This window comes from Stegostoma tigrinum, chromosome 19, assembly GCF_030684315.1.
Source record: "Stegostoma tigrinum isolate sSteTig4 chromosome 19, sSteTig4.hap1, whole genome shotgun sequence".
Taxonomy (NCBI): Eukaryota; Metazoa; Chordata; class Chondrichthyes; order Orectolobiformes; family Stegostomatidae; genus Stegostoma; species Stegostoma tigrinum.
Window position 1 is genome coordinate 51,799,196 of NC_081372.1, and position 25,546 is coordinate 51,824,741.

General features: G+C 40.3%; 1 protein-coding gene across 2 annotated transcripts; it reads left to right on the top strand.

Annotated features, from left to right (window-relative positions):
- Window positions 1–9,615: 9,615 nt before the first annotated feature.
- On the top strand, window positions 9,616–24,077 carry LOC125461509 (troponin C, skeletal muscle-like). 2 transcript variants are annotated; one of them, XM_048550369.2, is made up of 6 exons: window positions 9,616–9,724; window positions 17,985–18,042; window positions 20,730–20,873; window positions 20,993–21,107; window positions 23,400–23,536; window positions 23,646–24,077. In XM_048550369.2, the coding sequence occupies exons 1-6, from the start codon at window positions 9,722–9,724 to the stop codon at window positions 23,675–23,677; spliced, it is 489 nt and encodes a 162-aa protein (XP_048406326.1). In that variant the 5' UTR covers window positions 9,616–9,721; the 3' UTR covers window positions 23,678–24,077. The 2 variants fall into 2 exon arrangements, with proteins under 2 accessions (XP_048406326.1, XP_048406327.1); XM_048550370.2 differs by lacking the exon at window positions 9,616–9,724 and adding an exon at window positions 11,998–12,075.
- The last annotated feature ends 1,469 nt before the right edge of the window (window positions 24,078–25,546 follow it).

A 25,546-nucleotide genomic window follows, 5' to 3' on the forward strand; every position in this document is an offset into this window, starting at 1 on the left:
GCGAATGGTCTCACAACCACTCCTTCTGCTTCTGCCTTGGTAATGACCCATCACGGACTAACATTCACATTTCACCAACTTTAAAAAAAATGGACGGCGGTTAACAATGTGATAATGACCAAATGATTTTTTTTGTGATGTTGCTGAAGGGATGAATATTGAACATGACACAATTTATTTGTGAGATTGCGCCATGGGGCCTTATACAACCATCCAAACTGGCGTTTCCTTAGGGTTTTATCCAAAGCACAGGACCTCAGAGAGCGTGGTGCTCCCTCACTACTCACTCCCCACCATCGCATTAAAACAGCGTGAGATGCATGTTTCAGTTTTCTCGCCAAATAAAATCTCAATTGGCGGTTTTTCTGTTGGGTTAATTGGTTTCTTCCACGTACCACTGGCCCCCAAATACCAGAAATATTCCCCACCCCTCATTTCAAGCCAAACTGTCTCTTTTTCTCTCAACCATCTGGAGGAATTGAAATATATTTCCTTTCAAGTTAACCATTGCTAGTGATCATGAATACAGAACTAAATCACCGGAGGCAATCCGGTAACACGAGGGATGTTGTGAATATATTTACACGAAGATTTATCTCAAAGCCAAGGAGATACCATTCACAGTTTACACTGCATTCCTGTATACGTTTTTTGCTGTAGATTTGTACTTTTATGTTCATATTTCGGATATATTAATGATGATTCCGTATACATTTCGCTTTCTAGACAGCTCAATGGACTGCATGTTTTAATTTGGCTGTGTCGCGGATACTCACGTGGCTAGTTTAATACTGAAGATGTGAACTTTTCTGTATCCTTTCTCCGTCTTTTCGTACGGATCTGCTGAAGACGCTGACAACGACTCCAATATTAGAGAAACTAACAGCTTTGGCTCCCAACAACAGAACGGTCTGAGGAAGGGTCACCGGACCCGATACGTTAACTCTGTTTTCTCCTCCACAGACGCTGCCAGACCTGCTGAGCTTTTCCAGCAGCTTTGTTTTTGAACAGAAAGGTTTTGCTTCATCCTGAAAAGACCTTGTTTTTCCCACCTGTAAACGAACCGGTCAGACCAAACAGGCAAACCGTAAGAACTCTAGGAAGTATTGTAGAGGAAAGAAAAAGTGATGTCGAACGATGTTTCCCAGCACATTTGAAGAAATATTGAGAAAGTGATGGTACCAGGTAATTTACACAAGACTTATCCCTTCCCTGAACACGGCGGGCTCTCGGCTGCCGAGTTGTCTCTAGAAACCTCAGTAATCAGCGAAGCAAGCCAGATGTCCTGAAGACTCTCCATCTTCGGTCCGCCTCCCCCTCTCTCCCTATTTATTCCAGAACCCTCTCCCCATCCCCCTATCTGATGAAGGGTCCAGGCCCGAAACGTCAGCTTTTGTGCTCCTGAGATGCTGCTTGGTCTGCTGTGTTCATCCAGCCTCACACTTTATTATCTCAGATTCTCCAGCATCTGCAGTTCCCATTATCTCTGATACTATTTTAACCTCACTGCGAAGCCTCTTCCAGGGATGCCTAAACTGAAGAAGTTACCCTCCTCCGTCCGGACCAACCTCAGGGAATCTCTCTCCCATTGCAACTCTCTTGTAATCTCTTCGGCCTTGAAACTGCTAGACCATGTCCTGAAGACTCTCCATCTTCGGTCCACCTCCCCCTCTCTCCCTATTTATTCCAGTTCCCTCTCCCCATCCCCCTCTCTGTTGAAGGGTCTAGGCCCGAAACGTCAGCTTTTGTGCTCCTGAGATGCTGCTTGGCCTGCTGTGTTCATCCAGCCTCACATTTTATTATCCCAAGCCAGTGAACATTTCATGTTCTGAGCCGGTTTGGAGAAGTTTGAAACTTTTTTGTTATTAGGCAAAGCCATTTGACTAAATCTACAAATATTCAAAGTCCTGGCAACATTTAAGAAAGCCAGAAAGCATAAATTAGTACAACTACGATTAGTTGTGAGGCCACTAGTGAAAGGCTTATATGAGGAATAAGAGATAACAAGGCATAGAGCTGGAGGAACACAGCAGGCCAAGCAGCATCAGAGGAGCAGGAAAGCTGACGTTTCGGGTCTGGACCATCAGATAAAAATATGAGGAATAAGTCGTTCTGTTTTGCCCAAAGTTACCTCTTACAAGGCACTCACCGCAAAGAAGAACTATCAGCAACAAAGACACCAGATCAGAGTTAGTGGTGGAAAACGGAGTCACATCGTCAATTAAATTTGCTATACAAGATCATTCACATTAAAGTGTGTGAATGAAAACAAAATACTTCCAATGTTGGAAATCTGAAATAAAAACAGACCCATTAGAGTTTCTCGGTGCCAAAGGAGAATTATTAGACTCAAAAAGTCAATTCTGTTCTTCTCTCTCCATAGACGGTGACAGATGTACTGAGTTTCTCCAGCATTTTCTGTCATCATTACATTAAAATGTGGCTTCTAACTCCCAAGACACACACAAAAAAAGCTTAATTCCAGAATCTTGAGCGTATATCCTTTGTTCGCCCAAGCAGTATTCAACTGGGTGTGGCATCAAGGGAACTGAATTCAACTCTCTGTTGGTTGTAGCTATGCCCAGCTCAAAGGAAGATGGTTGTAGTTTTGGGGGTATCTTAATAGAAGGACGTTATCCTGATGAAGGAGAGCAATATCCCAGGTCACATTATATTCAGCTGCTTCATCAATGACCTTTCCTCAATCATAAGGTTAGAGATGGGATGATGATTGTACAGTTATAATTTCCATGTACAACTCTTCAAATACTGAAGCAATTGATGATCACATGCAACAATTATTGTTGTGGCACATTACAATTGCACCACACAGTTGTCAGGTAATGAGTCAACCCTTGATGTGTAATGGTATTACTGTTACTGAGTCCCCAACTATTAATATTCTGAGGTCGCCATTCACTAAACAAGTCTCTAGCCTTTACATACATTATTTGTCTACAAAAGTAGAGCAGAGGCTGAAAATTCTGTGGCAGGAAACCCACCTTCTCTCATTTTCTGATTTTCCAGAGCTATTCCATGACTTAGAAGGCACAGTCTCGGATGGTAATGGTGTATTCTTCATACGTCTTGATTTAAAAAAAAACACTCAAGAAGGCAGACAATTAAAAGCAGTCCACATGATGAACACTCCATTCACCATTGTATACATTCACTCTAAGCCTCTTCTAGTGCTGTGGCAGTGTTCCTACCTCTGGGTCAGGAAGTATGGGTTCAAGTCCTATCTGCAGCAGAGGTGTGTCATAACTTGCTTGAACAGGATAATTCAATATATCAACACATCCACTCACTGCTTTTGTCACTGACACATTAGCAGCGGTCTATATCATCTACCTGACACACTGTAGCAACATCACTGGAGGAAGGGGAGGATGGTCTTCCCTAAATATCCTCATCCCCAATGTTTGGGAGCCCAGCACATCAGTACAAATGACAAGGCTGAAGCATTTATATTTATCTTGAACTAGAAAACCGAGTTCACAATCCATCTCAGCATCTTCCTGTGGTCACCTTCATGTGATATCAAAAAATAGTTGAAGGCACTGACAACATTCTAGCAATAGAACTGAAGTGTTCTTCAAAATTAGCCACTCATTCAGTGAAGTTATTCCAGTCCAGCTACAACACTAACATCTACTCCACAGTGTGAAAAATAGCCTAAGTATGTCTGCTACATAAAAAGCTGGATAGTTCCAATACAGCCAAACATAACCTATCAGTCTACTCTTAATCATGAGAAAGTTGATGGAAGCTGTCATCAACAGTGTTGTATAATAGCACTTTCTCAATAATAACTTTGGATTTTATTAGATCTTCTCAGATCCTAACATCAATACAGCCTTGGTCCAAATATGAACAAAAGTTAAAATTAAGGAGAGAACTGACAGTGATTACTTTGACATGAAGGCAGCATTTAAGCAAGTGTTGCATCATGAAGCCCTAGCAAATCTGAAGTCAATGGGAATTAGGGAGCATGGCAGGGGCCAGCAACTACTATTTGGAGCCATACTTGGCACAAAAGGAAGATGGTTGTGCTTGTTGGAGGTCAATCATTGATGAACGAAGCTCCAACAACACTCAAGAACCTCAACAATCGAGGACATTGTAGTCCACTTGATTATCACTGTGTCCAACAACTTCAACATTCATTCCTTTCACTACTAATGTATAGTGGCAGCAGTGTGTACCATCTACAAGATGCACTTCAACAACTCATCAAAGCTCCCTGGGCAGCATCTTCCACAGTTCTGTCCTCTATCATCTAGAAGTCCAAGGGCAGCAGATACAGGGGTGAGGGGAGTGCCACTATCTGCATCATCTTGACTTGGAAACATATAACTGTTTCTTCACTATTGCTGGCTCAAAATCTTGAACTCCTCCCCAAAAAGATCTATTAGTTGTACCTGCACTACATGGATTGCAACAGTTCAAGGAGGCAACTCACTGTCACCTTCTGATGGGGCAATCAGGGATGTTCTCTCGTGCTGGCCTAGCTAGCAACACCTATATCCCATGAATCAGTTTAGAAAAAAAAACTATCACAGCTCGCTCAACAACATTTTCCAAACCCATCACTTCTACTACTACAAGAACAAGAAGCATATGAGAATACCACAACATGCAGGTTGTATTCTCAGCCATGCACGATATTGATGTGTAAATATCTCACTGTTATTTTACTAATCTTCACTCAAGGGCCTGGGACTATCTTCCTAAGGGTACATGGATTTAGCTAAACCACAGGTACTTTGATATTCAAAAAGGAACTGCTCACCTTTGTCTTCTCAACCACAATTCAGGATGGGTAAAAATGCTGAACTTGCTATAAATGCTCACATCCCATGAATAAATAAAATAAAATAAGATGTTTAATGATGTGTTTTATATAACATAACTTGTTCTTATCTTTTTGTTGTAAATTTTTTGAATGCAACATAGGTACCTTTGAAAAAAAAAGATACATGAACTGAACTTTGTGAATGTGGCTGAGAAAAGCAGGCATTGATCTCCTTCACTGTTCATGGCCCAGCTGTCATCAACCATCACACTGTCAGCAGTGAATTCCCTTTCACTCACCGCCTGTCCTCTCAAACATTCCGGACTTATCTCCTTTGAAAAGTATCTCTAAAATGCATGGCAGCTGCTTGTAACAAGAAACCAGGCTTGAAAATTGACTTTAGTTCCTGATATCTTGTTCACACATGAAAGTACTGGATCAATAAATACATAAATTGTAATCTAATTTGATTAAACTAAAGACTAAATTTCCTGTCTTAGGATGAAAGTCAAGATATTGTTTGTTCACTTATTATCGTTTTGTGTGCTAAGTGGTAAAGTTATGGCAATATTCTGCAGAAAGATTATTTTGTTTGTTATGCAGAAATGTTTGAGTTGACATCTGTCTAATGTAAAGATTGAGACTCAAGAGTGGGAACAACCTGATTACTCTTGTTCTGCGTTGGCTGTAATGTAATGTTATTTTAAAAATCAGACCACAAGTACAATTATAATTGTTTTGATGCATATACAATCACACCATTAGTAGGAAAATTCAGGTATGCAGCCAAAAAAAAGCCATACAAACGTAGCAGCAAATATATATATACAAACATGTTGGAAAATGCAAATACACCTGTACTGGCATACATGTCATAGACAAATACAAGCATATAATTAAGGAATAATAACAAGTAAAAATTCACACAAAAATACAAAATAACCTGCAATATCAAATACAAGCAAACAGGTCATAGGCAATTAGCAGTATAGCCAAAGACAGAAAGTAGTATGCATGTCATAATCGAATACATGTGCACACCACTGAAAAACATAGGTACCACCTCAATATTAATACAAATATACCCATCACATCACATCTATAGATCCCATAACTGGCAGATCTGGGAACATAATTTATTACAAGAAATACAGGAACCCATTACAGACAAATATAGATCAGACTATAATGAACATTAGGGGTACACATGTCATGCATAAATACAGGTTTACCCTGTCACAAATAAAACAGACATACCCATCACAAACATGTACCTGTGTCAAAGACAAATACTTATATATACATCACAGAAATATACAGGTAGACTTGCAGTTAGCAAATGTAGGTATATCTATCACAGCCAAATACAGGTACACCTGTAAAGACATGAAACAAAAAACAACATAGACATACACAGGTACACTAGCCATAGAGAAGTAAAATTATGCTAATCTTAGAGAGGTAACGTATACCCAAAATCAGACAAACACAGTTTACAGATAACAGAAAAAAAGATATATTCTTCCACATAAAATTATTAAAACTGTCCATTACAGGTATGCACTGAAATCCTTATTACTTACAATTACAAATATACCTGTCACTATCTAATGCAGAAAAAATCTTCACAGCCAGATATAGTTAGTTATATTTGCCACACATAGGGGAGGCAATGGCCTAGTGGTATTATCGCTAGATTGTTAATTCAGAGATTTAGATAATGTTCTGGGGACTTGGATTTGAATCTCGCCACAGCAGATGGTGGAAATTGAATTCAATAAATATCTGGAATTAAGAAACTAATGATGACTGTGAATCCATTGAAAGAAAACCCCTTGGTTCACCAACGTCTTTTAGGGAAGGAAACTGCAATCCTTACCTGGACTTGCCTGCACATGACTCCAGACCCACAGCAATGTAGGTGACTCTTACCAGCCCTCTGGGCAATTAGGAATTGGCAATAAATGCTGCCTAGCCAGTGACGCCCTCATTCCATGAATGAACAAAAGCTCAAGGGCAGGTATATTCCTAATAAAAATGTGCAAATAAACTCCTCAAAGACAAGTTTAGGCATAAGTATCATATATCAAACAGATATACCCTTATAAGACATTCCCAGCAATATACAGATATGCAATGGATAAATATAAGTTTGCCCATCATAGAAGAAAAGATAGGATACACCAAATATATACAAATACACCCGTAATGGGATCATTTCTATCTGAGAGACTGTTGGTGATTTCTTCATTTGGATTTGAAAATGTCAATGCACAAAATGCAAAAATGATACAATTATCTAAGATTTCTTCTGATCTTTTAAACAGTTAATAAAAGTGTGGGCATGTATGTGAAGGGACATGAACTACTGATTGAAATGAAATAAACAGTATTGAAATTTAAAGAATTGAGTCGATATCTTGTAAGAAAAATGTGTTCAATATAAAGACAGACTTTGGCTTGGTTCTGAAACATAAAATGATAATGTGTAAAATAAATACGAGCAACATTTTTACCAATCATATGATGGGCATGCTATACTTAACCACCACAACTGCCATTTCCCCAACTGCCCTCCCCGACTCCTCCACACAAACAAAAAATTACATTTCACCCAACATGTCTGACAGTTTGAATTTTCAGTACTATTCTGTGGAAAACCTCATTGCTTTGGTGTTAGCTCAGCTTCAGTTTGTCGCACATTCACCTTTGCATCAAAGGTTCAAGGTTCAGATCTCATTTCAGATCCTTAATATAAAACACAAAATCAATTTGATACCCCAGAGCAATGTTTGGGAGGTGGTGACGGGGTTGCTTTCTTTCAGATGAGATTCTACACTGAGAATCTGGCTGCCACCTCTAGTGAATGTATAACACCCTACTGGAAACAAAAACAGAAGTTTCTGGAAAAGCTCAGCAGGTCTGGCAGCATCTGTGAAGAGAAATCAGAGCTAACATTTGGGCCTGGTGACCCTATTGCTGTTTTGACACCATCACCTTAATAAGTTGTTATGTTCTCTCTACCTTAATTATTCTGTACAGTTTTGGATTACTTATTAATTTGGTTACACCCGCGGCATGCAACTCTTATACCTATCATGTTTTTCCAGTCATTTGGTTTGTCTCCAGCACCACCTGATATTAATTTTTTTTTGTAATTATATCTCTGCCTCATTTAATTGGATTATAAGTCATCCCTTCACTTATTATTCAGCTGCTGACACATTACTCAGACTGTCTGACACTTTTGATCATCTGCAGAGACTTATTACTCGAGCCTCCACTCATGCCATTTATATGATTATTTGATCTCTCCACCCTCGATCTCTCTGCCTATAAATTCTGTGACTGTGTGCTACTCTCTCACATCACCTGATGAAGGGGCTAGGCTCTGAAAGCTTGTGATTTCAACCTGGTGTAGTGTGACTTCTGACTGTTGTTGTGAAGAGCAGGGGAATTAGCTCCAGTAAATAAAAACCAAAAAAAACCCTGTGGATCCCATAAATCAGAAATGAAAAGTGAAATTGCTGCATAAACTCAGCAGGTCTGGCAGCATCTGTGAAGAGAAATCAGAGTTAACGTTTCGGGTCTGATGACCTTTCTGAGGAATGGCCTAAAATTGATTTCTCTTCACAAATACTGCCAGATCTGCTAAGCTTTTCCAGAAATTTCTGTTTTTGTTTGTGATTTGTTCCAGTAGCCTTATTCCACTATCAATATCACTATCTTCTTGTTTGTGGGATTTCTACAAGCTGATAGCCACTTTCCCAAATTACAACACTAACTGTGCTTCCAAAGTACAGTGCATCAATATATTTTGCGAAGTCAAGCAATGTGCTGTATGGATGCAAATGCTACGTTTATTGGTTGAAGGCAAATACAGCAATATAGCAAATGATTATTTAAACGTCGCCATTAAGGTGCCTTTCCAGCTCCGACGTGGCATTTTCATAGGATTGGACTTGTTCCAATCTCGCTTACTCACCCTGAATTCCATGCTGAGGAAGAATTGGGCTTCGTTTGCATTTGGATACTGTTTGGCTCGTTTTGAATCTGATGACTGATTTGATTTGTTAAACAGGCCGATTTCGTGACAGCAGGACCTGAAACTCATTCCAATTGTCCAAACATTTGGCCAGAGCCGCTCAGAATTCCTAGCAGTTCCTGGCTTCCAGCAGCCACAGCATTTTGACTTTACGTAATCGCAGGGATTCCTATTAAAATTCTTTCAACTGTTAAACGCAGCCATAGACGGCCGCTGCATGGGTATGAACGATCCAACAGAAAAGTAAAGGTTTAACCTGGAATGGCCCCTAGAAAAGGACTCTCTCCAGCTTTCAAAATTGTTATTGGAATAAAAAGATCGAAGTGTCGATTTGCCCATTCAAACACTGCTACTTCCAGGATTTAGTTACGGGAAGAAAAGCCTATCATTGAGATATCTGGTTCAAACACCAGCGATTGATCCGGGACACTGTTGATCTCGGGGCCCGAAGTGGGGTCGATCTTTGTACATGACCAAGATACTGAGTCATTTCAGGATGAGTACAGTGCTCCACGTGGCCCCGAGAATAGCTATTATCATCAAATGTTTTGTAGTTAAATAATGACGGGCAGTTAACGAACAAACTGGATCTATCGCATACCTGAGGGGCCTCGATCAGTCCCTTTATATAGCTTGTTTCGGACAGAGCCCACCCTCGCCCGGTTGTAAAAAGAGGACACGTGCCCACCTCGCAATCTCACTATTGGTTTTTCTACAAGCCAGGTCAGAGATGCTGAAATCTCACTGGATATTCGGCCAATTAAAGAAAGAGGGCAAGTTAAAAGCTGAGGAGAAAAAAGATTAGCTTTCTAGTAGGAGTTGTGGAGGAGAGGCGTTTCAATTTAACCTGAGTTTCTGTGGCGCCCTAATAAGCCAGGACAATGGTAAGCATACACATTAAATTCATGTTTCCAATGTGTTGTTTCATTAATTCCAGCGTCATGCTGATATCATCCCGCTTCGCTCCTGTAGCGCATATAATAAGATAGAGTAAGATATATATATATATTTAAATCGGCGAACAGTGTCTCCGTGCACAATTCGAGATGTCCAATTTCTTTTTTTAAAGTTCAACAGCTACTTTAAAATAAAAGGTGGAAAGTACATTATAGCCAAACGAAGCAAAACAAAAAGTAACGGTACACGGTACTTGGTGTCGCGCGTCTTCAACAACAAAACCATATTACCTGCTAGCGAGTTCCGGAAAACCAGCAAATGCGGAAACAGCAGGGACTCACGGCGAGAATTCAACAAAGTAGCCTGGATATTGCTATGGGGTTTTGTTTTAGAGGTGGAAAAACAATACCTTGCAATTGGACATAGTCATGATATAAAATGTTTGCAAAGGGAAGAAAATGCACAATGTGCCTTCCACCTTTTTCTTTAAAAAATACATTAAAAATTCAGAGATGTAGCTATCTGGTATAAAAAAGGGAAATTTATTTTAAGGATATGCTTTTGCTAACATCATTTGACAGCTATAGCGTGAAAACGCCAGGTGCCACCAGAGTAAACAAAATAAACCTTCAGATTAGTACAACTCGCGAATCAACGTTGCTACTGTCGACGCCTTAACTGCCACAAACAAAAATAAACAAGCAAAATGATGTTACAAAGTAAGAGATCGCTTCCCGTTTTTGTTTGTTTCTCTCTGTGAATTTCTCCGTGAATTGTGAGCACGGTTCCTCAAGAGCTCTCGCCGACCTCTAGTACCTGCAAGAGGGAACGAAACGGATAAAAAGCGGAAGATTCGCGTTATAAATAGAGTGAAAGGGGGTCTTCTTCACTTACGAGGCACATTCCTGTGGCTAAAGTTTCTGGATTAAGGCCGTCGCTCATCAGGGAGCTCCGAGTTTTCCGCCTTCTCGACCTTTAATGGGCTGGCGGATTTGGAAATGCTTGCAGCAAAGCACGAGGAGAAACGCGGACACACGTTCCCAGGTTACACACGTATGTGTTTCAACGGAGCGTGTGCAGAGTCACCCGGAGCTCTCAAACTCCCGGGAATAATTCCGAACAAACTGTCGCCGACTTTAGATGACAAGGCGCGTGCACTACTCCGACTAAAAACTGTTGACAATCGCCTTTATTTGTATTAGAGGGGAAAGTAGAATGCGCAGTGAAATGATTATTTGCATCGTGGTGTTTGGTTGTTTCTGTTTAATGAGTTCAGTCAGATATTTGAACCACTCACTGTGACAGTGTATCGAGTGAACCGAAGAGTACAGCCAAGCCATCTCAACTTGCTGATGTCTTCAAACTCCACACTCTCTCCTGGCTAATTTAAACCTCTGACAGGAGGAGTCTTCAGACAAGACTGATTTCCCCATTTTGGGAAGAACCCCTTCAAGCAGTTAAAAATATCTCATCTTCTGTTCCATCATAAGATCTCTCGTCTATGCCAATCACTTACCTTCTCTCCGTGGTACCTACTGCCACCCACTGATTCCTCAAATCTGGTCTGTATCTAATTGGAGACATTTAGTTTTTGATCCGTTCACCTCAATCATAAAAACGGGGCACGTTAAACAAACGCCGTGCGTTCGTTTAAACATAGAATTTTAAACGAGACCTTTTTTAAAAAAAATTCTCTCGTCCAATATTCTGGGAGTTCTGGCTTTAAAATTTTACATGGCAGTTAAGCATTCCAAATGAGCTACATGTGGTTTGCAAAACGTTAACCAATTTCAAATGTTCTGCATCTCACAGTCACAAAGATTTTTTCGATATAAACCTGCAGACGAGCGAAACTTGATTCAACTGTTCAACGCGATACTCAACAGTAATTTTGACAACTCGCCAATGGGCGAGGAACCCGCACAATCAGGCGAGACTCGAGTTGTAAGTCTCGCCCAATATTCCTCTCCATTTATACCAATAGAACGGAACTGGTGGTGCGTAAAATCGGCGTTCCACCGGATCTGGTCAGTTTCCGAAGAATAAGTTAAAATCACACCAGCCACCATCCCGCAGCCCCCGCCGCCCCCATTGGATGATCCCGATGTTTTCCGTTTCACCTTTTACTTCCTGAACATTTTCTTTTGCGCTCTCAGCAAAATTCTTCTCCCTCCCCTCAACAACCCCACCCCCCCTTCCTATCTTACCGCAATCTGATTTGCTGTTGGAGAAAGCCGACGTCGGCTGGATTCCCGAGGTAAATTTACAGACCAAGTGGCATCCATACTGTCGCCACCGCTGAAGTCAGGAGTATAGGTTGTCCAAAAAAAAAGCCGAGGTAAGAACCGTTCGTTTCAATCCGTGTACGTCGAAATCAGTCGAGTTAGGGTGGGAATAAAGTGGCACAGGAACTCAAATGCGCACCGTTCTTTCTGCCTTTTGAGGCTATTTGCATTGTACTTCACTGCGGAGCACATCATTCTCCTGCAGCTAGCTAAGTCATTGCACATCTCTAACATGTTCTGTCTATTTGAAATCAGTGCCAAGAAGTGGCAAGCCTTGCAAAGTTCTACTTCAGTCGTAGTGCAGATCGTTTCTGTGAATGTGCGTTATAACTGGTGTGAATTGAGCGAAGATGAAGCTGAGCTACTCCACTGCTTGAGATACATTGGGTTTCAGTGCCGACTCGAGAAGCCCCCACCTGCCCGTTACTCCAACTATGACTTTGCTTCAAGACAGAACTTTTCCAACCCATTTCAATTCGGCCACCGTCTTGAAATCCGAGTTGAAAGAAGCGGATATGTGATATAATCATTTTGCTTTGTTTGTTTAGAATTGGAGACCCGAGACGAGGTAAACATGAGAGGATGAAACGAAAATGCTCAAATGTTCTGATATCATTTATTCACCCCATTTCTCTTCTGGCAGTAATTCATTTCTTCGAATTCGTTGTTTTCCCAAATGAACTGTTAACGCGCTTTAAGGTGAGGTTTCAAGCGTGAGATCGTAGGCACGCCCCCCCCCCCCCCCCCAGTGCTGAAAGAAAATCGTGGATTTTGACCCATTCACATGGAACTGTTGCAAGTCGGGTACTGTTTGAAGGGGACTTTGCATGTGGTGCTGCCATGTATTTGCTGCCCTCGTTCTTCTATGTGGTAGAGGTCATGAATTTGGAAAGTGCTGCTGGTGAGATCATGAAGTGCATTTTGAAGATGGTACCCTTTGCTGCCAGTGTGTATTGATGGTGACAGTGGTAGATGTGGTGACTCTCTGGTTTCTTTGCCTTAGATGGTGTCAAGCTTCTTGGTGGAGCTGCACTCATCCAGGCCAAAGTAGAGTATTCCATCATACTCCTGACCTATAAATAATAAAGGGAGTTTTGGGAAGATGGAATGTGAATTAATCACTGCAGAGTTCCAAGCTAACTTGACTTGACCCAGAGCATACTTGGCTAATCTAGCTCAGCTTCTGGTCACTGGTAACTCTTTGGATGTTGATACTGGTGAATTCAGTGATGGTTATTCCATTAAAAATCCAGAAGTTATGATTAGATTCCGTCTTATTGGAGATTGTAATTGCTGGCACATTTGTGGTGTAAATGTTATCTGCCACTTCATCAGCTGAAGTTGGACTGTTGTCCAGATGTTGCTGCATATGGACACAGACTGCTTCAGTATCTGAGAAGTTGAGATGCAGACCTAACTGAATGAAGGCCTGTAAGGTGCCCCACTGTTTTTTATAATTCAATTATTCAACACATTCACTGCCTTTTTTACCCTTCCTTAACAATGACCACTTGCTGTTCTTGATGTTAAACATGATTGGAATTTCCCCTTTCTTGTGCACTTTACATTGTGCATAAATTGGAGAATCAGTCCATTCATTTTTGAGCGGTTAGACAAAATTGTCACGGCATAGTGCACCTCAAAAAGGTACTACAAGATTGTCTGGGTTTATATTTCGACAACCTATTGCCCACAAGCAGCAATGTTAAAAGTAGGTAGTAAGGGATCAAATCCTTACCACTAACTAAATTGACGAAAGAATGAATGCGGTCATTCTTTTGCATGGGTGAACACAGTAGAGTTACTAGTGACAACAGACACAGTTCAGTTTCATAGATGCCATGGCTCTTGCTGCAGCAAGTGACTCAAGTCCTAACTCCGCAAAGCCTTTCCACTACATAGGAAAGAAGAGTGTGATGGTATATTTTTCGCTTGCTTGGATGAATGTTACTATAATACTCTCTCTATTGCGTACACTGTAGACACTCATATTGTCTCCTAAACCTGCAACTTGTACTAGCCAGAAGGGTAGCAACAACAATTACATGGACGCAGTATCACATCCAAATCATGCCATTCTAATTTAGACATATAACATTGGTCCTTCATTATTGGCAGGTAAATGAGCAGAAATCACCTACATAACAACACTATGGAAATGCACTCAGCCAAAGAACATTATCTTTTCATATGCAACTAGGGCTGGGCAATGAAATCTAATGTGTCTGGAAATACACATATTACCTAAAATGACTATTTAAATCTAATTACTGGAGGTGATGTAACATAAAGCTGTCAGTTAAACTCCTGTATTATCTTTATTTATCTTTTCATTCGGCTTTTTGACCTGAAATTCAACAAGGATGGGAACAGTTTGGATTATGCTGGAATTAAGCCAGCATAATGTAATACATAGCAGCTGGCTGTGTCAGAAGATTGCCTAAAGGAGAGAAAGAGAAGTTTGAGACCTTTAAAAGGTTACAAGATGCAACTTAATGACCTGTGCTAAATTTAGTAGTAACCTTTTAAGATTGCTCTGTTGGAATAACTATTTATAGAAAGATAGTCTCTTTGACTCTGGTTATACAGTACATAAGCAAATGAGAGTAGGCTACTAGTTCAATGGATCAGGGTTATTATTGCTACTAAGCCTTAATAACACTGTCTTATCAATTGGAAAGCTGGTTCTAGGCTCTAGATTTTGTACAAGTTGGGATCATTGGCACCACGGTGCAATCATAAATCATGTGAGTGAGTTTAGAATTTTTAGGAGACAAGACAGAATTATTTCTTAAAGTAATATAGCTGGGAATTATAAAGCAGTTGAGGAGCATTGCAAGATCTGGCCAAGAGCAATGCATCTGATTCAAATATCATGACAACAAGGCTTTTGCTGGCCTTCATCAATGTGCCCAACAGCTATGGCTGTAGCTTGCTTTGACCCTAGACTTATTTTCACTTTTGTAAACCTGTGTGTCAAGCTGATAGGAATTTCACTGATATAATCACATTTATAAACAGAATATCAACCTTTTGCTTCTGTGCCTGTTGGGAAAGATATTATTAACGTGGAGTGAGTGCTGAAGAGGTTTACCAGGATGTTGCCGGGTATGGAAAGTTTGAGTACTAAATAAAGGCTGGATAGATTGGGACCTTTGTCTGGAGCGTAGGATGTTGATAGGTGGCCTTACAGAAGTTTATAAAATCATGAGGGGTATAGGGAGGGTTAATAGTCAGTGCCTTTTCCCCAGGATGGGGTATTTTGAGACTAGGGAGCATATTTTTAAGGTGAGTGCAGAGAGATTTTAAAAAGATATGATGGGCATTTTTTTTACTCAGAGGGTGGTTAGCATGTGGTGTGAATTTCCAGAGGAAGTGGTGGATGTTGACACAATTACAATATTTAAATGACATTTGGATAAGTTTTGGAGGATATAGACCAGGAGCAGGCAGGTGGGACTAGTTTAGTTTGGGATTATGTTCAACATGGACTGCTTGGACTGTCCATGCTGTATGACACTGACTTTATGATTCTCTGTTCTTTCTGAATGGCTTGGTGATGAGCTGCATATCCATACTAGATTTAGATACAAAAGTCAGTTTCTGTTTTCATTTTGGAGTTGACAGCTGTGAAGAGCATTAGCATCATTTCATCCCAATTCTTAAACCTGTTTCTTGCTTGAAGTACTTCTCAATATAATATCAAGATAATTAACACATAGAAAGGATCTCCCAGTTCTGAAATAAAAGATTTCCTTTTCTTTCATCCACTTTTTTCCCTATTTTTAATGTTCTGATTTTAGGTATGACCACTGCCTAGACAGGAAACCTAACTTTAAGAGTTACATTTTAAGAGGTCTTAAGGGCCAACCTTGATAATTCTCAGCTTGCTTTGAATATGGACAACATTGCTTGGTTGAGCTTGTCAAGCATCATTCCAATAATAATAAGGAAAGAAAATTAAAAACTATCCACTTCAGAAGAAACTAAAGCATTTAAGTTTATGTAAAGTGGAAAATGAATGAGAAGGCTACAACATAAGACTACATCATATTGGGGAATGGGCTAACACTGTAAACATCAGACCTCGATGAAAGTAACATCATCCCTGGGTACAGAAACTTCCAAGTTGATCTCGGTCAGTCTTCCTGCTTGTTAGCCTGAGTAACATCCTGGTTTTGGCTGAGATATTTGCTAGGGTTCAAAACTGCCTTGAAGTACAAAAATGTCGACCATAAGTCAGAGATGTAGTTGAAAAGTTTCCTTTAAGACTTTCTTGGGACCAATTAGACATGACCAGTCTCAAGGACACTCAGTTCCCAAGAAAGATTGTGTTTTAAAAGAAAACACAAGTTAGATGGTGAAAATAGGAGGACGTTTGACTCTGACTAAATTTTAGTCGGGAATTGCATTCTGTCAAAGGATATGTGATGGCTAGTTCTCCCATCATGAATTAACTGGATAGTATAGATTGCAGTCTGGATGGGAAACTATAGTTTGAATACTTTAAGGGGTTCACCTTGCTTCCAAATAGCTACTCTTGGTTAACATTATCTAACTAAGGAAGACAAGAAGAGCAATACTTCCAACAAGTGGGCATTATGCTGTGTTTATCTAAATGCTGTCCCAGCAGCAGTTAACGGAACTATCTAGGGAAATGAACCCCAAAGAAGCATAGGAATGGATTGGTACAACACTGGGTCCACTTGCTAAATGAGACATGCTGTAAACTTGGATGCAGTTAAGTTATGGATCAGTTATGGTAAAGGAGAACACCAAATACAGCAAGGTGCTTGAGAGCGTGAACAGTCTCTTCCTGATTTTGTTTTGTTGGATATCTAAAATATACATATAAAAAAACCCTTCAAACATGACTCCACAACAGGCCTCATCACTATCTTTTCAAACCCAAGGCGCCATTGCATACCACGGGTGCAGTTCAGAATTTGAACTTCATCTGATTACTGGTTTGAGGCTGCATGGCGCACTGTCTGTCAGACATTGGGGGTGAAGGCACACAGAGAATGCACTGGTTATTCAATAATAGGCTGAAGGTACTGGAGGCCACCTCACCCACAGCTGTGATGTCCGACTTGGCCAACATTGGCAACTTTTCTACCAGCCATGACACAAAGCCAACACAGCGTATTTTCAGTGCAGCCTCTAAAGTGTGTGCCTTTTATAGACAGCATTGATATTTTCTAGTTAACCTGTTCAATTCCATTAAGACACACATCTGAAGTAGGTGGGACTTGAAGCCAGTTCTCCTGGCTCAGACAGAAGGACATTATCACTTTGTCACAAGAGGCCTAAAGACAACATTAATGTTCAAATTAGCTTATCCACAGCTGGAGAATGTCTGTTTCTCTGATGCATGAACCCTTTTATGACATGGAGGCGCCGGTGTTGGATCAGGGTGGACAAAGCCAAAAATCACATGCCACCATGTTATAGTCCAGCAAGCTTATTTGAAAACGCAAGCTTTTGAAGCTCAGCTCCTTCCATACACTATGCCTGAGGAAGGAGCTGAGCTTCAAAAGCTTGCGTTTTCAAATAAACCTGTTGGACTATAATCTGGTGTAACAAAGTGTAGAGCTGAATGAGCACAACAGGCCAAGCAGCATCTCAGGAGCACAATTGTCCTGCTGTGTTCATCCAGCTCTACACCTTGCTATCTCGGATTCTCCAGCATCTGCAGTTCCCATTATCCCTGGGACTATAATCTGGTGTTGTGTGATTTTTGATCTGGCCCCTTTAAACAGCGGTGTGATTTCAGACTGCAGGTAAAGGTTGAAATGGCCGAGAGTGTATGTGATTTTTGTAAGTGTGTTTATGTTCTTTCATCTTGCTGGGAAGCACCCTGTATATGCAGTCTTTTATTTGCCCAGCAGGAAAAGCCTGAATTATATTTTCCTGGTCACCTCTGTAGACCACTTACTAAACCAGTCCTTTTCTCTTGCAGCCGATGACAGAACAACAAGCAGACGCGAGGTCTTACCTCAGCGAGGAAATGATCGCTGGTGAGTGCAGCAAGGTTATTCCAGTTGATGGAGTTGTGTATGACTCAGGGGAGGCTCAAAATACATATTACTCATTTTCAGGGAATGAGTTGATTGTTGTAAAGTCCTTGATTTCAGTTTCAGTGTAGGTTACCAACTAAGATTCGTCAAAACAAAATCAGAAAGCATTGGAAGAAATTCAGCACATCTGGCAGTATTTGAAGAGAGAAAAGCAGAACAAATGTTATGAGTCCAGCCCAGGAATCCAAAGCGTCACTGCACCGGAAATGTAAACCCTGTTGTTTTCTTTCTACAGATGCTGCCAGACCTGCTGGGTTTGTCCAATATTTTATGGTTTAGTTTCAGATTTTCAGCATTCACAATTTTTGAGGTGTATTAAGATCAATTAAACAACATTTGAAATCCACAGTACATGTACCATATTTGCTCGCATCCTGTAAGGACCCTGTTCCATTTTTCCAGTTCACTGTTGATGATGTAGTCTCCCACAGCACTTCTGAGATGTCCTCTGCTTTTTTCCTCAACTGAGGGTAGCCCCTTAACCTGCCACCAGCTGTGGTTGACTGGGCCCTCCACTGCTTCTGCTACGTTTCCAGCAGTTCTGCTCTGGTCTTTTCCTTCCCTCTCAGAACCATGGTAGGATTTCCCCTGGTCCTCTCATTCTACCCCATTGACTTCAAAGGATCATCCTCCAGAATTTGTTGTACCTTCAGCAAGATGCCATCACAAAATGCATCTTCGCTTCCTCTTTCAACATTTTGAAGGGATTTTATTCATGATAATCCAACCTCAAATATGCCCAACAGCTCATTCCATTCCCAGGACTTCTTTCCAGACAAATGCAGCAGGTGTAACCCCTAGCCTTTTATCTCTTCCCTCCTCACTGTTCAAGGCCCTAATTGCCTTCTCCAGGTGAAGGATTGATTTATGTGTACTTTGTTCAATCTTTTCCACTGTTCAAAGTAAAGTCTCCTGTACATTGGGAAGACCAAACACAGACTGGATGACCATTTTGCTGAACCCTCAGTGCAGCTCACAAACATCTCACTGAGCCTTCAGTGGCTTGTCCTTTTTATGCAGTTAGCCTGACATTGACTTGACCTGCTGCACTTCCTAAAGAAGCTCAACATAACAAACAGTGTCTTATCTTCCAATTAGGCATTTTATATCCTTCTGGACTCAAACATTTCACTCCATTTCACATTGCTGCTTGTTTTGTTTCCTTTTCTTTCATTTTTGTAATTTTTGTTTTTGTCAGCAGCACACTTGCTCCAGGAACATTTGTGTTTCTTAGTTTATTTTCATGTCCCATCTCAATTTCCTTTGGCCCTGTAAAACTGACTGTTCTGTCATCAATCTCTATTCTTCCGTTGTATCACAGATCTTTCTTTTGTCCTTATCTCTAGTCTCTCCTTTCCAATGAAGTGTCACAGGCCTGAAATGTTATCTCAGTTCTTTCTCTATACTGATGCTGCCTCCTATCCTGCAGAGGTTCTTTTTAAACCAGCATTTTCTGTTTTTGTATCAGACATTAGATTTGTTGAAATTAATGCACAAGCCTGATACCTTTTATTGTTTCTGGTTATGATCAGTGACAAAACTTTCACCTCTGAGTCATAAGTTTTACTCTCGGATATTGAGCTCATCACCCGAGTTAATACTGCAGTCAGTACTGAGGCAATGAATATCTGTCAAATGAAATATTGGCAAACATTTACTATGGCACTACTCACAAAAATGCAGGGTTATAATTTCCAATGTCCTGGTCACTATTTACCCTCTATCAGTATCTCTAAATGTGGATATGTGAACATTGTCTCATTGCTGGATTTTGTTGAGCTTTAATTGGTTGCATCATTACAATATGAACTTCACTACACCCTGTAAAATCAATTCTTTGATCTAAAGGTACTAGCCCGAATATCAATGACTTTACAACAACTTAGATACAGTTCTACTTGATGTGGTCCACCTTTGTAACATGACTAAGCAACAGTACATACACAGAATGACACTGTTTGTTTAGAGTCCCACACAACCAGGCAGGACCTGTCTCAAGAGGCCAACCTATCTCATATTAGCTGGAGAACAAAGATCTGGGCTAGTGCATCATCGCTGGTCATACCTCAGTTTGAGAATGACACTTATATGAAGTTGGAAGCTTTTGCCTTGGGTCTTCATGTGGCTAATCAGGTCATTCGCAACCAATTGATTTTTGAGCACCCAAGGCAGGATCTCCCTAAAGATAGTGTTATCCAGAATTTTGTGAATGAGTGTTGTACGTAGATTTAATCTCTGATGTTATTTCTTCAACTAGCCCTTCTGGAGCAGTGAAGTAAAGTGCTGTAGGTAAAGTAGCCCTTCCACTGATATTAAATCACACCTTCATCAATTAGTACACAATAGTTTACCAATGCACTCATGATTGATGTCTTGGGTTTCCCTAATAGTAGTCAAATCTAGACTGCAACTGTTGTCAAAAAACACTCACATTTGGATTGAGATGTTGAACTGAATGGGTATATCTTAAAAACAGTAAACTGTAACTCCAAACCAGCACTGTCGTCACATAGTCTACTTGTGAATGCAAAGATGTGCATTCATTAACTGACCAGATGCCAACAATCCTCTGAAACAAAATAAACTAAATGATAACATGACAGCAATTACTTAAATTTCTTTAATAGAGTTCAAGGCCGCGTTTGACATGTTTGATGCTGATGGTGGTGGTGACATCAGCACCAGGGAATTGGGTCAAGTAATGAGAATCCTGGGTCAGAACCCAACCAGAGAAGAGTTGGATGCCATCATTGAGGAAGTGGATGAAGATGGTAAGAAAACATATCTCAATCACACTGAGCAATTTCACTTTTTTCAAACATCATTTCATTCTCAAATATTCATGGTCAACAATGGACAGAGCTTATACTTCGGTGTGCTCTTAACTTAGGAAGCGGCACCATTGACTTTGAAGAGTTCTTGGTGATGATGGTGAGGCAGATGAAAGAGGAGGCAAAAGGAAAATCTGAAGAAGAGTTGGCAGAATTCTTTCGTGTATTTGATTGGTGAGTTTGACCTTCTACTATGTTGGTACAAATATGACTATGCAGACATTCCATTTTGTGGCAGTAGTTTCAACATTGTACACATTGTGACATGAAAGAACTTGGTCAAAGATCAGCACAACAAACAGAAAACCACACCTACCTGAAGCTAAATGTATGGTGGGGACTGTCTAGCTCAGTTGCCTGGAGAGCTGGTTTGCAGTGCGGAGTGACACTGACAGTGTGGGTTTAATTCCTACACCAGCTCAGGTTACCATAAATGGCTCTCCTTCTGCATGCTCAACTGAGGCATGGTGACTCATAGGCTAAACTCACCACCAGTCATCTCTGACTAATGATAAAACAGCCCTATGAAGTGGTGAGACTATGGTGACTTTACTCTTAAACTAATGTAACTAAACTCCTTTAGCAATGAAGCTCGTCTATTATACAAACAAAATACTGCAGAAGCTGGTAAACTGAAATAATAAAAACCTCAATAGGTTTAATACCATTTATAGAGAGAATAAAACAGAGCTGGCATTTTGAGTCCAATATAACTTCTCCAGAAACAAAGGTAGAAATTTTGAAATATTTTGCTCTAGAAACATTTTAAGCAGAACTGCCAAATATGCATTGAACCTTGGTTCATCTACATGCAGTACCTTTCATGATTTTATGAACAGAATATAGAGGCACTAAAGATGGTGCTTGGAGGATTTACAAAGAAGGCAGCAGAAATTCCTGGGTATGCTCATCAGGAAAGGAGAAACAATTGCATCGAGATTCTTTTCAACAAAAAAGACTAAGTGGTGATCCATAGACATACGTAAAATTAAGAAATTGTTTGATAGATTGTAAAATCCCAACAGTGTGGAAACATGCCCTTCAGCCCAACAAGTCCACACTGATCCTCAAAGTATCCCACCCAGACCCATCCCCCTATATCCCACCTAATTTACACATCCCTGGACAACATGGGCAATTTAGTTTGGCCAGTCCACCTAACCTGCACATGTTTAGACTGTGGGAGGAAACCAGAGCACCTGGAGGAAACCACACAGACACATGCAGAATGTGCAAACTCTGCACATACAGTTGCCCAAGGGTGGAGTTGAACCTGAGTTCCTGACACTCTAAGGCAGTAGTGCTAACCTCTGAGCCACCATGCTGCCCTGATTTAAAAACCCTGGCCTCATCCGGGAGTTGAATCTGGGACCTCTTGCATGCCAACACTGTACAATAACCTAAGCAAGAATCCTACCCCTAAACCAAAGATCCAGTCCCAGAATGAGGTCTCAGACTGGTGAAGCTACCAGACAGGACTATTTACATGTCAAACACCATTAGCAGCAAGTGATTCACAGTGTTGAGCCATCCCATAACCAATGGATCAGGCCTAAGCTCTGCAGTCCTGTCACATCCTGATAGAGTAGGCAGACAATGTTTACAGTTGGGGAAGACGATGGCATAATGTAAATGTGACTGGACTAGCTCGCCAGTGACTCATGCCAATGCTCCAAGAACAAATGTTCAAAACTCATCCTGTCAGTTGGTGAAATAGATAACTCAATTAATAAATCTGGAATCACAAAACTAGTGCCAGTGATGAACGTCAGTTGTGAAAACTGATCTTGTTCATTCGGGTCCTTTTAAGGAAGAAACGTATCATCCTCACTTAGCTGGCCTAAATGTGATGCCCCACCAACAGAAATGTGTTTGATTCTTAACTGCACTCTGAAATGGCTGAACAAGCAACTCTGTTCAAGAGCAATTAGGCATAGACAACAATGCAGTCCTTGTTATCAACATCCAAACCATGTAGAAAGCTATGGGCAACGTAACTAGAGACTATAAATAGAAGCTATTTAGAAAAGCTTTCATGATCAAAAATGTGGAACAACAGGGAGAATGCTTAAAGATTATGATTGCAATTAAAGGGAAGCTAAATAAGACTGAGTGGAATAGGAGGTCACAATAACAGATTATTTTTATTGCTTTCAGACTAGAGGACACAATATTCAATTCAGATCTTGGTTAATTTGAGACATTGTGTGGGAAGCATAGATGGAACAGGTTAGTTTGGAATTAGGGTGTCTGAAGCTCTTTCCTGAGATGTTCATGCATCATATTTAGGTCTGTTGCACACCTGTGATTAAAATGAACTACTAAAGTTAGATTGTATAATGAAACCAGGCAGAAACAAAGTAAAATAAGATGGATGTGATCTTTTCTCATGTAGTAACTTCTATTTTGATAAGGTATATAGCATTGCTGGATTGGAGACATTCATACTTTTCTTGATGACTCTAGCAATGCTGACGGTTTCATCGATCGTGATGAGCTGATTCAGGCCATCAAGTATTCTGGGGAGCATGTTACAGAGGAAGAAATTGATGAACTTATAAGGGAGGGGGATAAGAACAATGATGGCAAACTTGACTTTGATGGTATGTACAAATAATAAAATGAATAAATTTCATTGGTGATATTATAAGGTTTACTATTGAGTATTTAAAATAAGTTTATTTTAAATCAGATATCTTCTTTCTATTACAGAATGGGTGAAGATGATGGAGAATGTCCAATAAGTGACCAACATTCCTCAGCAACCCATTACCCTCTCCTTTCTGAAAGAAACATCCTGCACCTCTCCAATACAAAATCGATCACTCCTATTGTCTTAAGGCTCGGTCCTGCATCCAAGATCAGCAAGCATAAATCATTCACCAATTTAATGAATAGTGTGTTGTTGCCCTCTGTCTGTAGCCAACTGATCAGACATCTGAAATATACATGCTGGTTGCAAAGAACTCAAAATCTGTTTGACAGGACTAGACTAGAAGCTGAGAGCTTCGTAGCTGCGACAGTTCTCTGTTTGTGAGGAAGAAGCAACCTCCCATGAAACTCTTAATGATTTTGTTACCAGCATAGAACACAGCACAATTCATTCAAAACCCTTTCCTAATAAAGTTAACGTCATCTTTTTCAGCCAGTTGATGTTACATTTCATTTGGTGAATGATATGGATTCTTTGGCATTTTATTCTCTATTTTCAGCAGGCGACAGCATTCAGTTACATCATTCAAAGGAGGTTTATATCTTGGCACCAAAACTATTTACATTTATATGGCACATCTTTCATGAGCACAGGATATCTCAATAGGTATTATAGCAATTGAAGTATATTTTTAAAGTATAGTCAGTGTTTCATGAATGAAAAATAGTTGTCAACCTACACACGGCAAATTCCACAGAATTAGATAATCTATTCTTGTGATATTATGAGGAATAAATATTGGCCTCTCCTGCTGTTCTTTTAAATCATGTCCCAGGATCCACATTATGGCAGCTGTCATCCAAAAGACAAAGTATCTGAGAGTGCAACATTCCCTCAGTATTACACTGGCCATTTGTCAGTAGCCCCTCGTGTCAGACTAGAAAATGCAAGTTTTCATTCGCGGACAAGAGTGCTTCAAACTGAGCCGCAGCTCAGCCTACAGTACAGGAAGCTTCTGTTGGTGAACGTTCACTCAACTTATTTAACAATTATGCAATGATGTTTAATCATAGAATCCCTACAGCGTGGAAGCAGGTTATTCATCCCATCAAGTCCACACCAACCCTCTGAAGAGCATTCACCCCCTACCCTCTAACCCTGCATTTCCCACAGCTAATCCACCTAACCTGCACATCTTTGAACCGTGGATGCAAACCAGAGCACCCAGAGGAAGCTCACACAGACAGAGGGACAGTCATCTAAGGATGAAATTGAAACCAACTCCCTGCAGTGATGAGGCAGTGGTGCTAACTGTTGTGCTGTCCGTATTGTTGCCGGCAAAGACAACATGGCAATTCCTCACCCAATTTATAGTGTGAATCTCATCCATGAAATTATAAAACAAGAATTATAAGGAAAAAAAATCATAATTATATGATGTTTCTAAGGACAAATTTGATTGCAAATCAGCAGAAAAGTAGTCTTTTATCCACAAGGTGTGTGTTCATTAATGAGTGCAAAAATGTAAAGCCTAGGTGGAGCAATAAACTACGTGGCCCCTCACATTTACTCAACATTTCAGTTGAACATTGGCAAAACAAGAATGAAAATAATTTAAGGTGGAATTCAATTACATTACAAAACTTTTTTTTCAGTGATTTTTAACCATGAGATTACTAATAATGCTTCTAACTTGTTATTTTAACTAATGTCATGGGTAATTTAGTGTTGTTTTACTTCAGAAAATATAAGCCAGAATAAATGGATAATTTGATTCAGGTTTGTAATAAAGAAGAGGTGGCAGGCTACAGTGGTGATATCCCTATCTCTGAGCCTGGAGGCCCAGATTCAATTCCATCTGCTCCAGATTGTGTCATAACATTTCTAAAGAGGTCGATTCACAATTTCAAGAGCTGGGCACTTCCGGAGCAGTGGTACTGTCCCTTACTCTGACCCAGAA

What these genes read in the sequence shown, in the direction of transcription:
- LOC125461509 (XM_048550369.2), top strand. An exon ending in CAGCGAGGAAATGATCGCTG is followed by an intron (nt 18,043 to 20,729) that starts GTGAGTGCAGCA and finishes TTTCTTTAATAG; the next exon opens with AGTTCAAGGCCGCGTTTGAC. An exon ending in TGGCAAACTTGACTTTGATG is followed by an intron (nt 23,537 to 23,645) that starts GTATGTACAAAT and finishes TTTCTATTACAG; the next exon opens with AATGGGTGAAGATGATGGAG.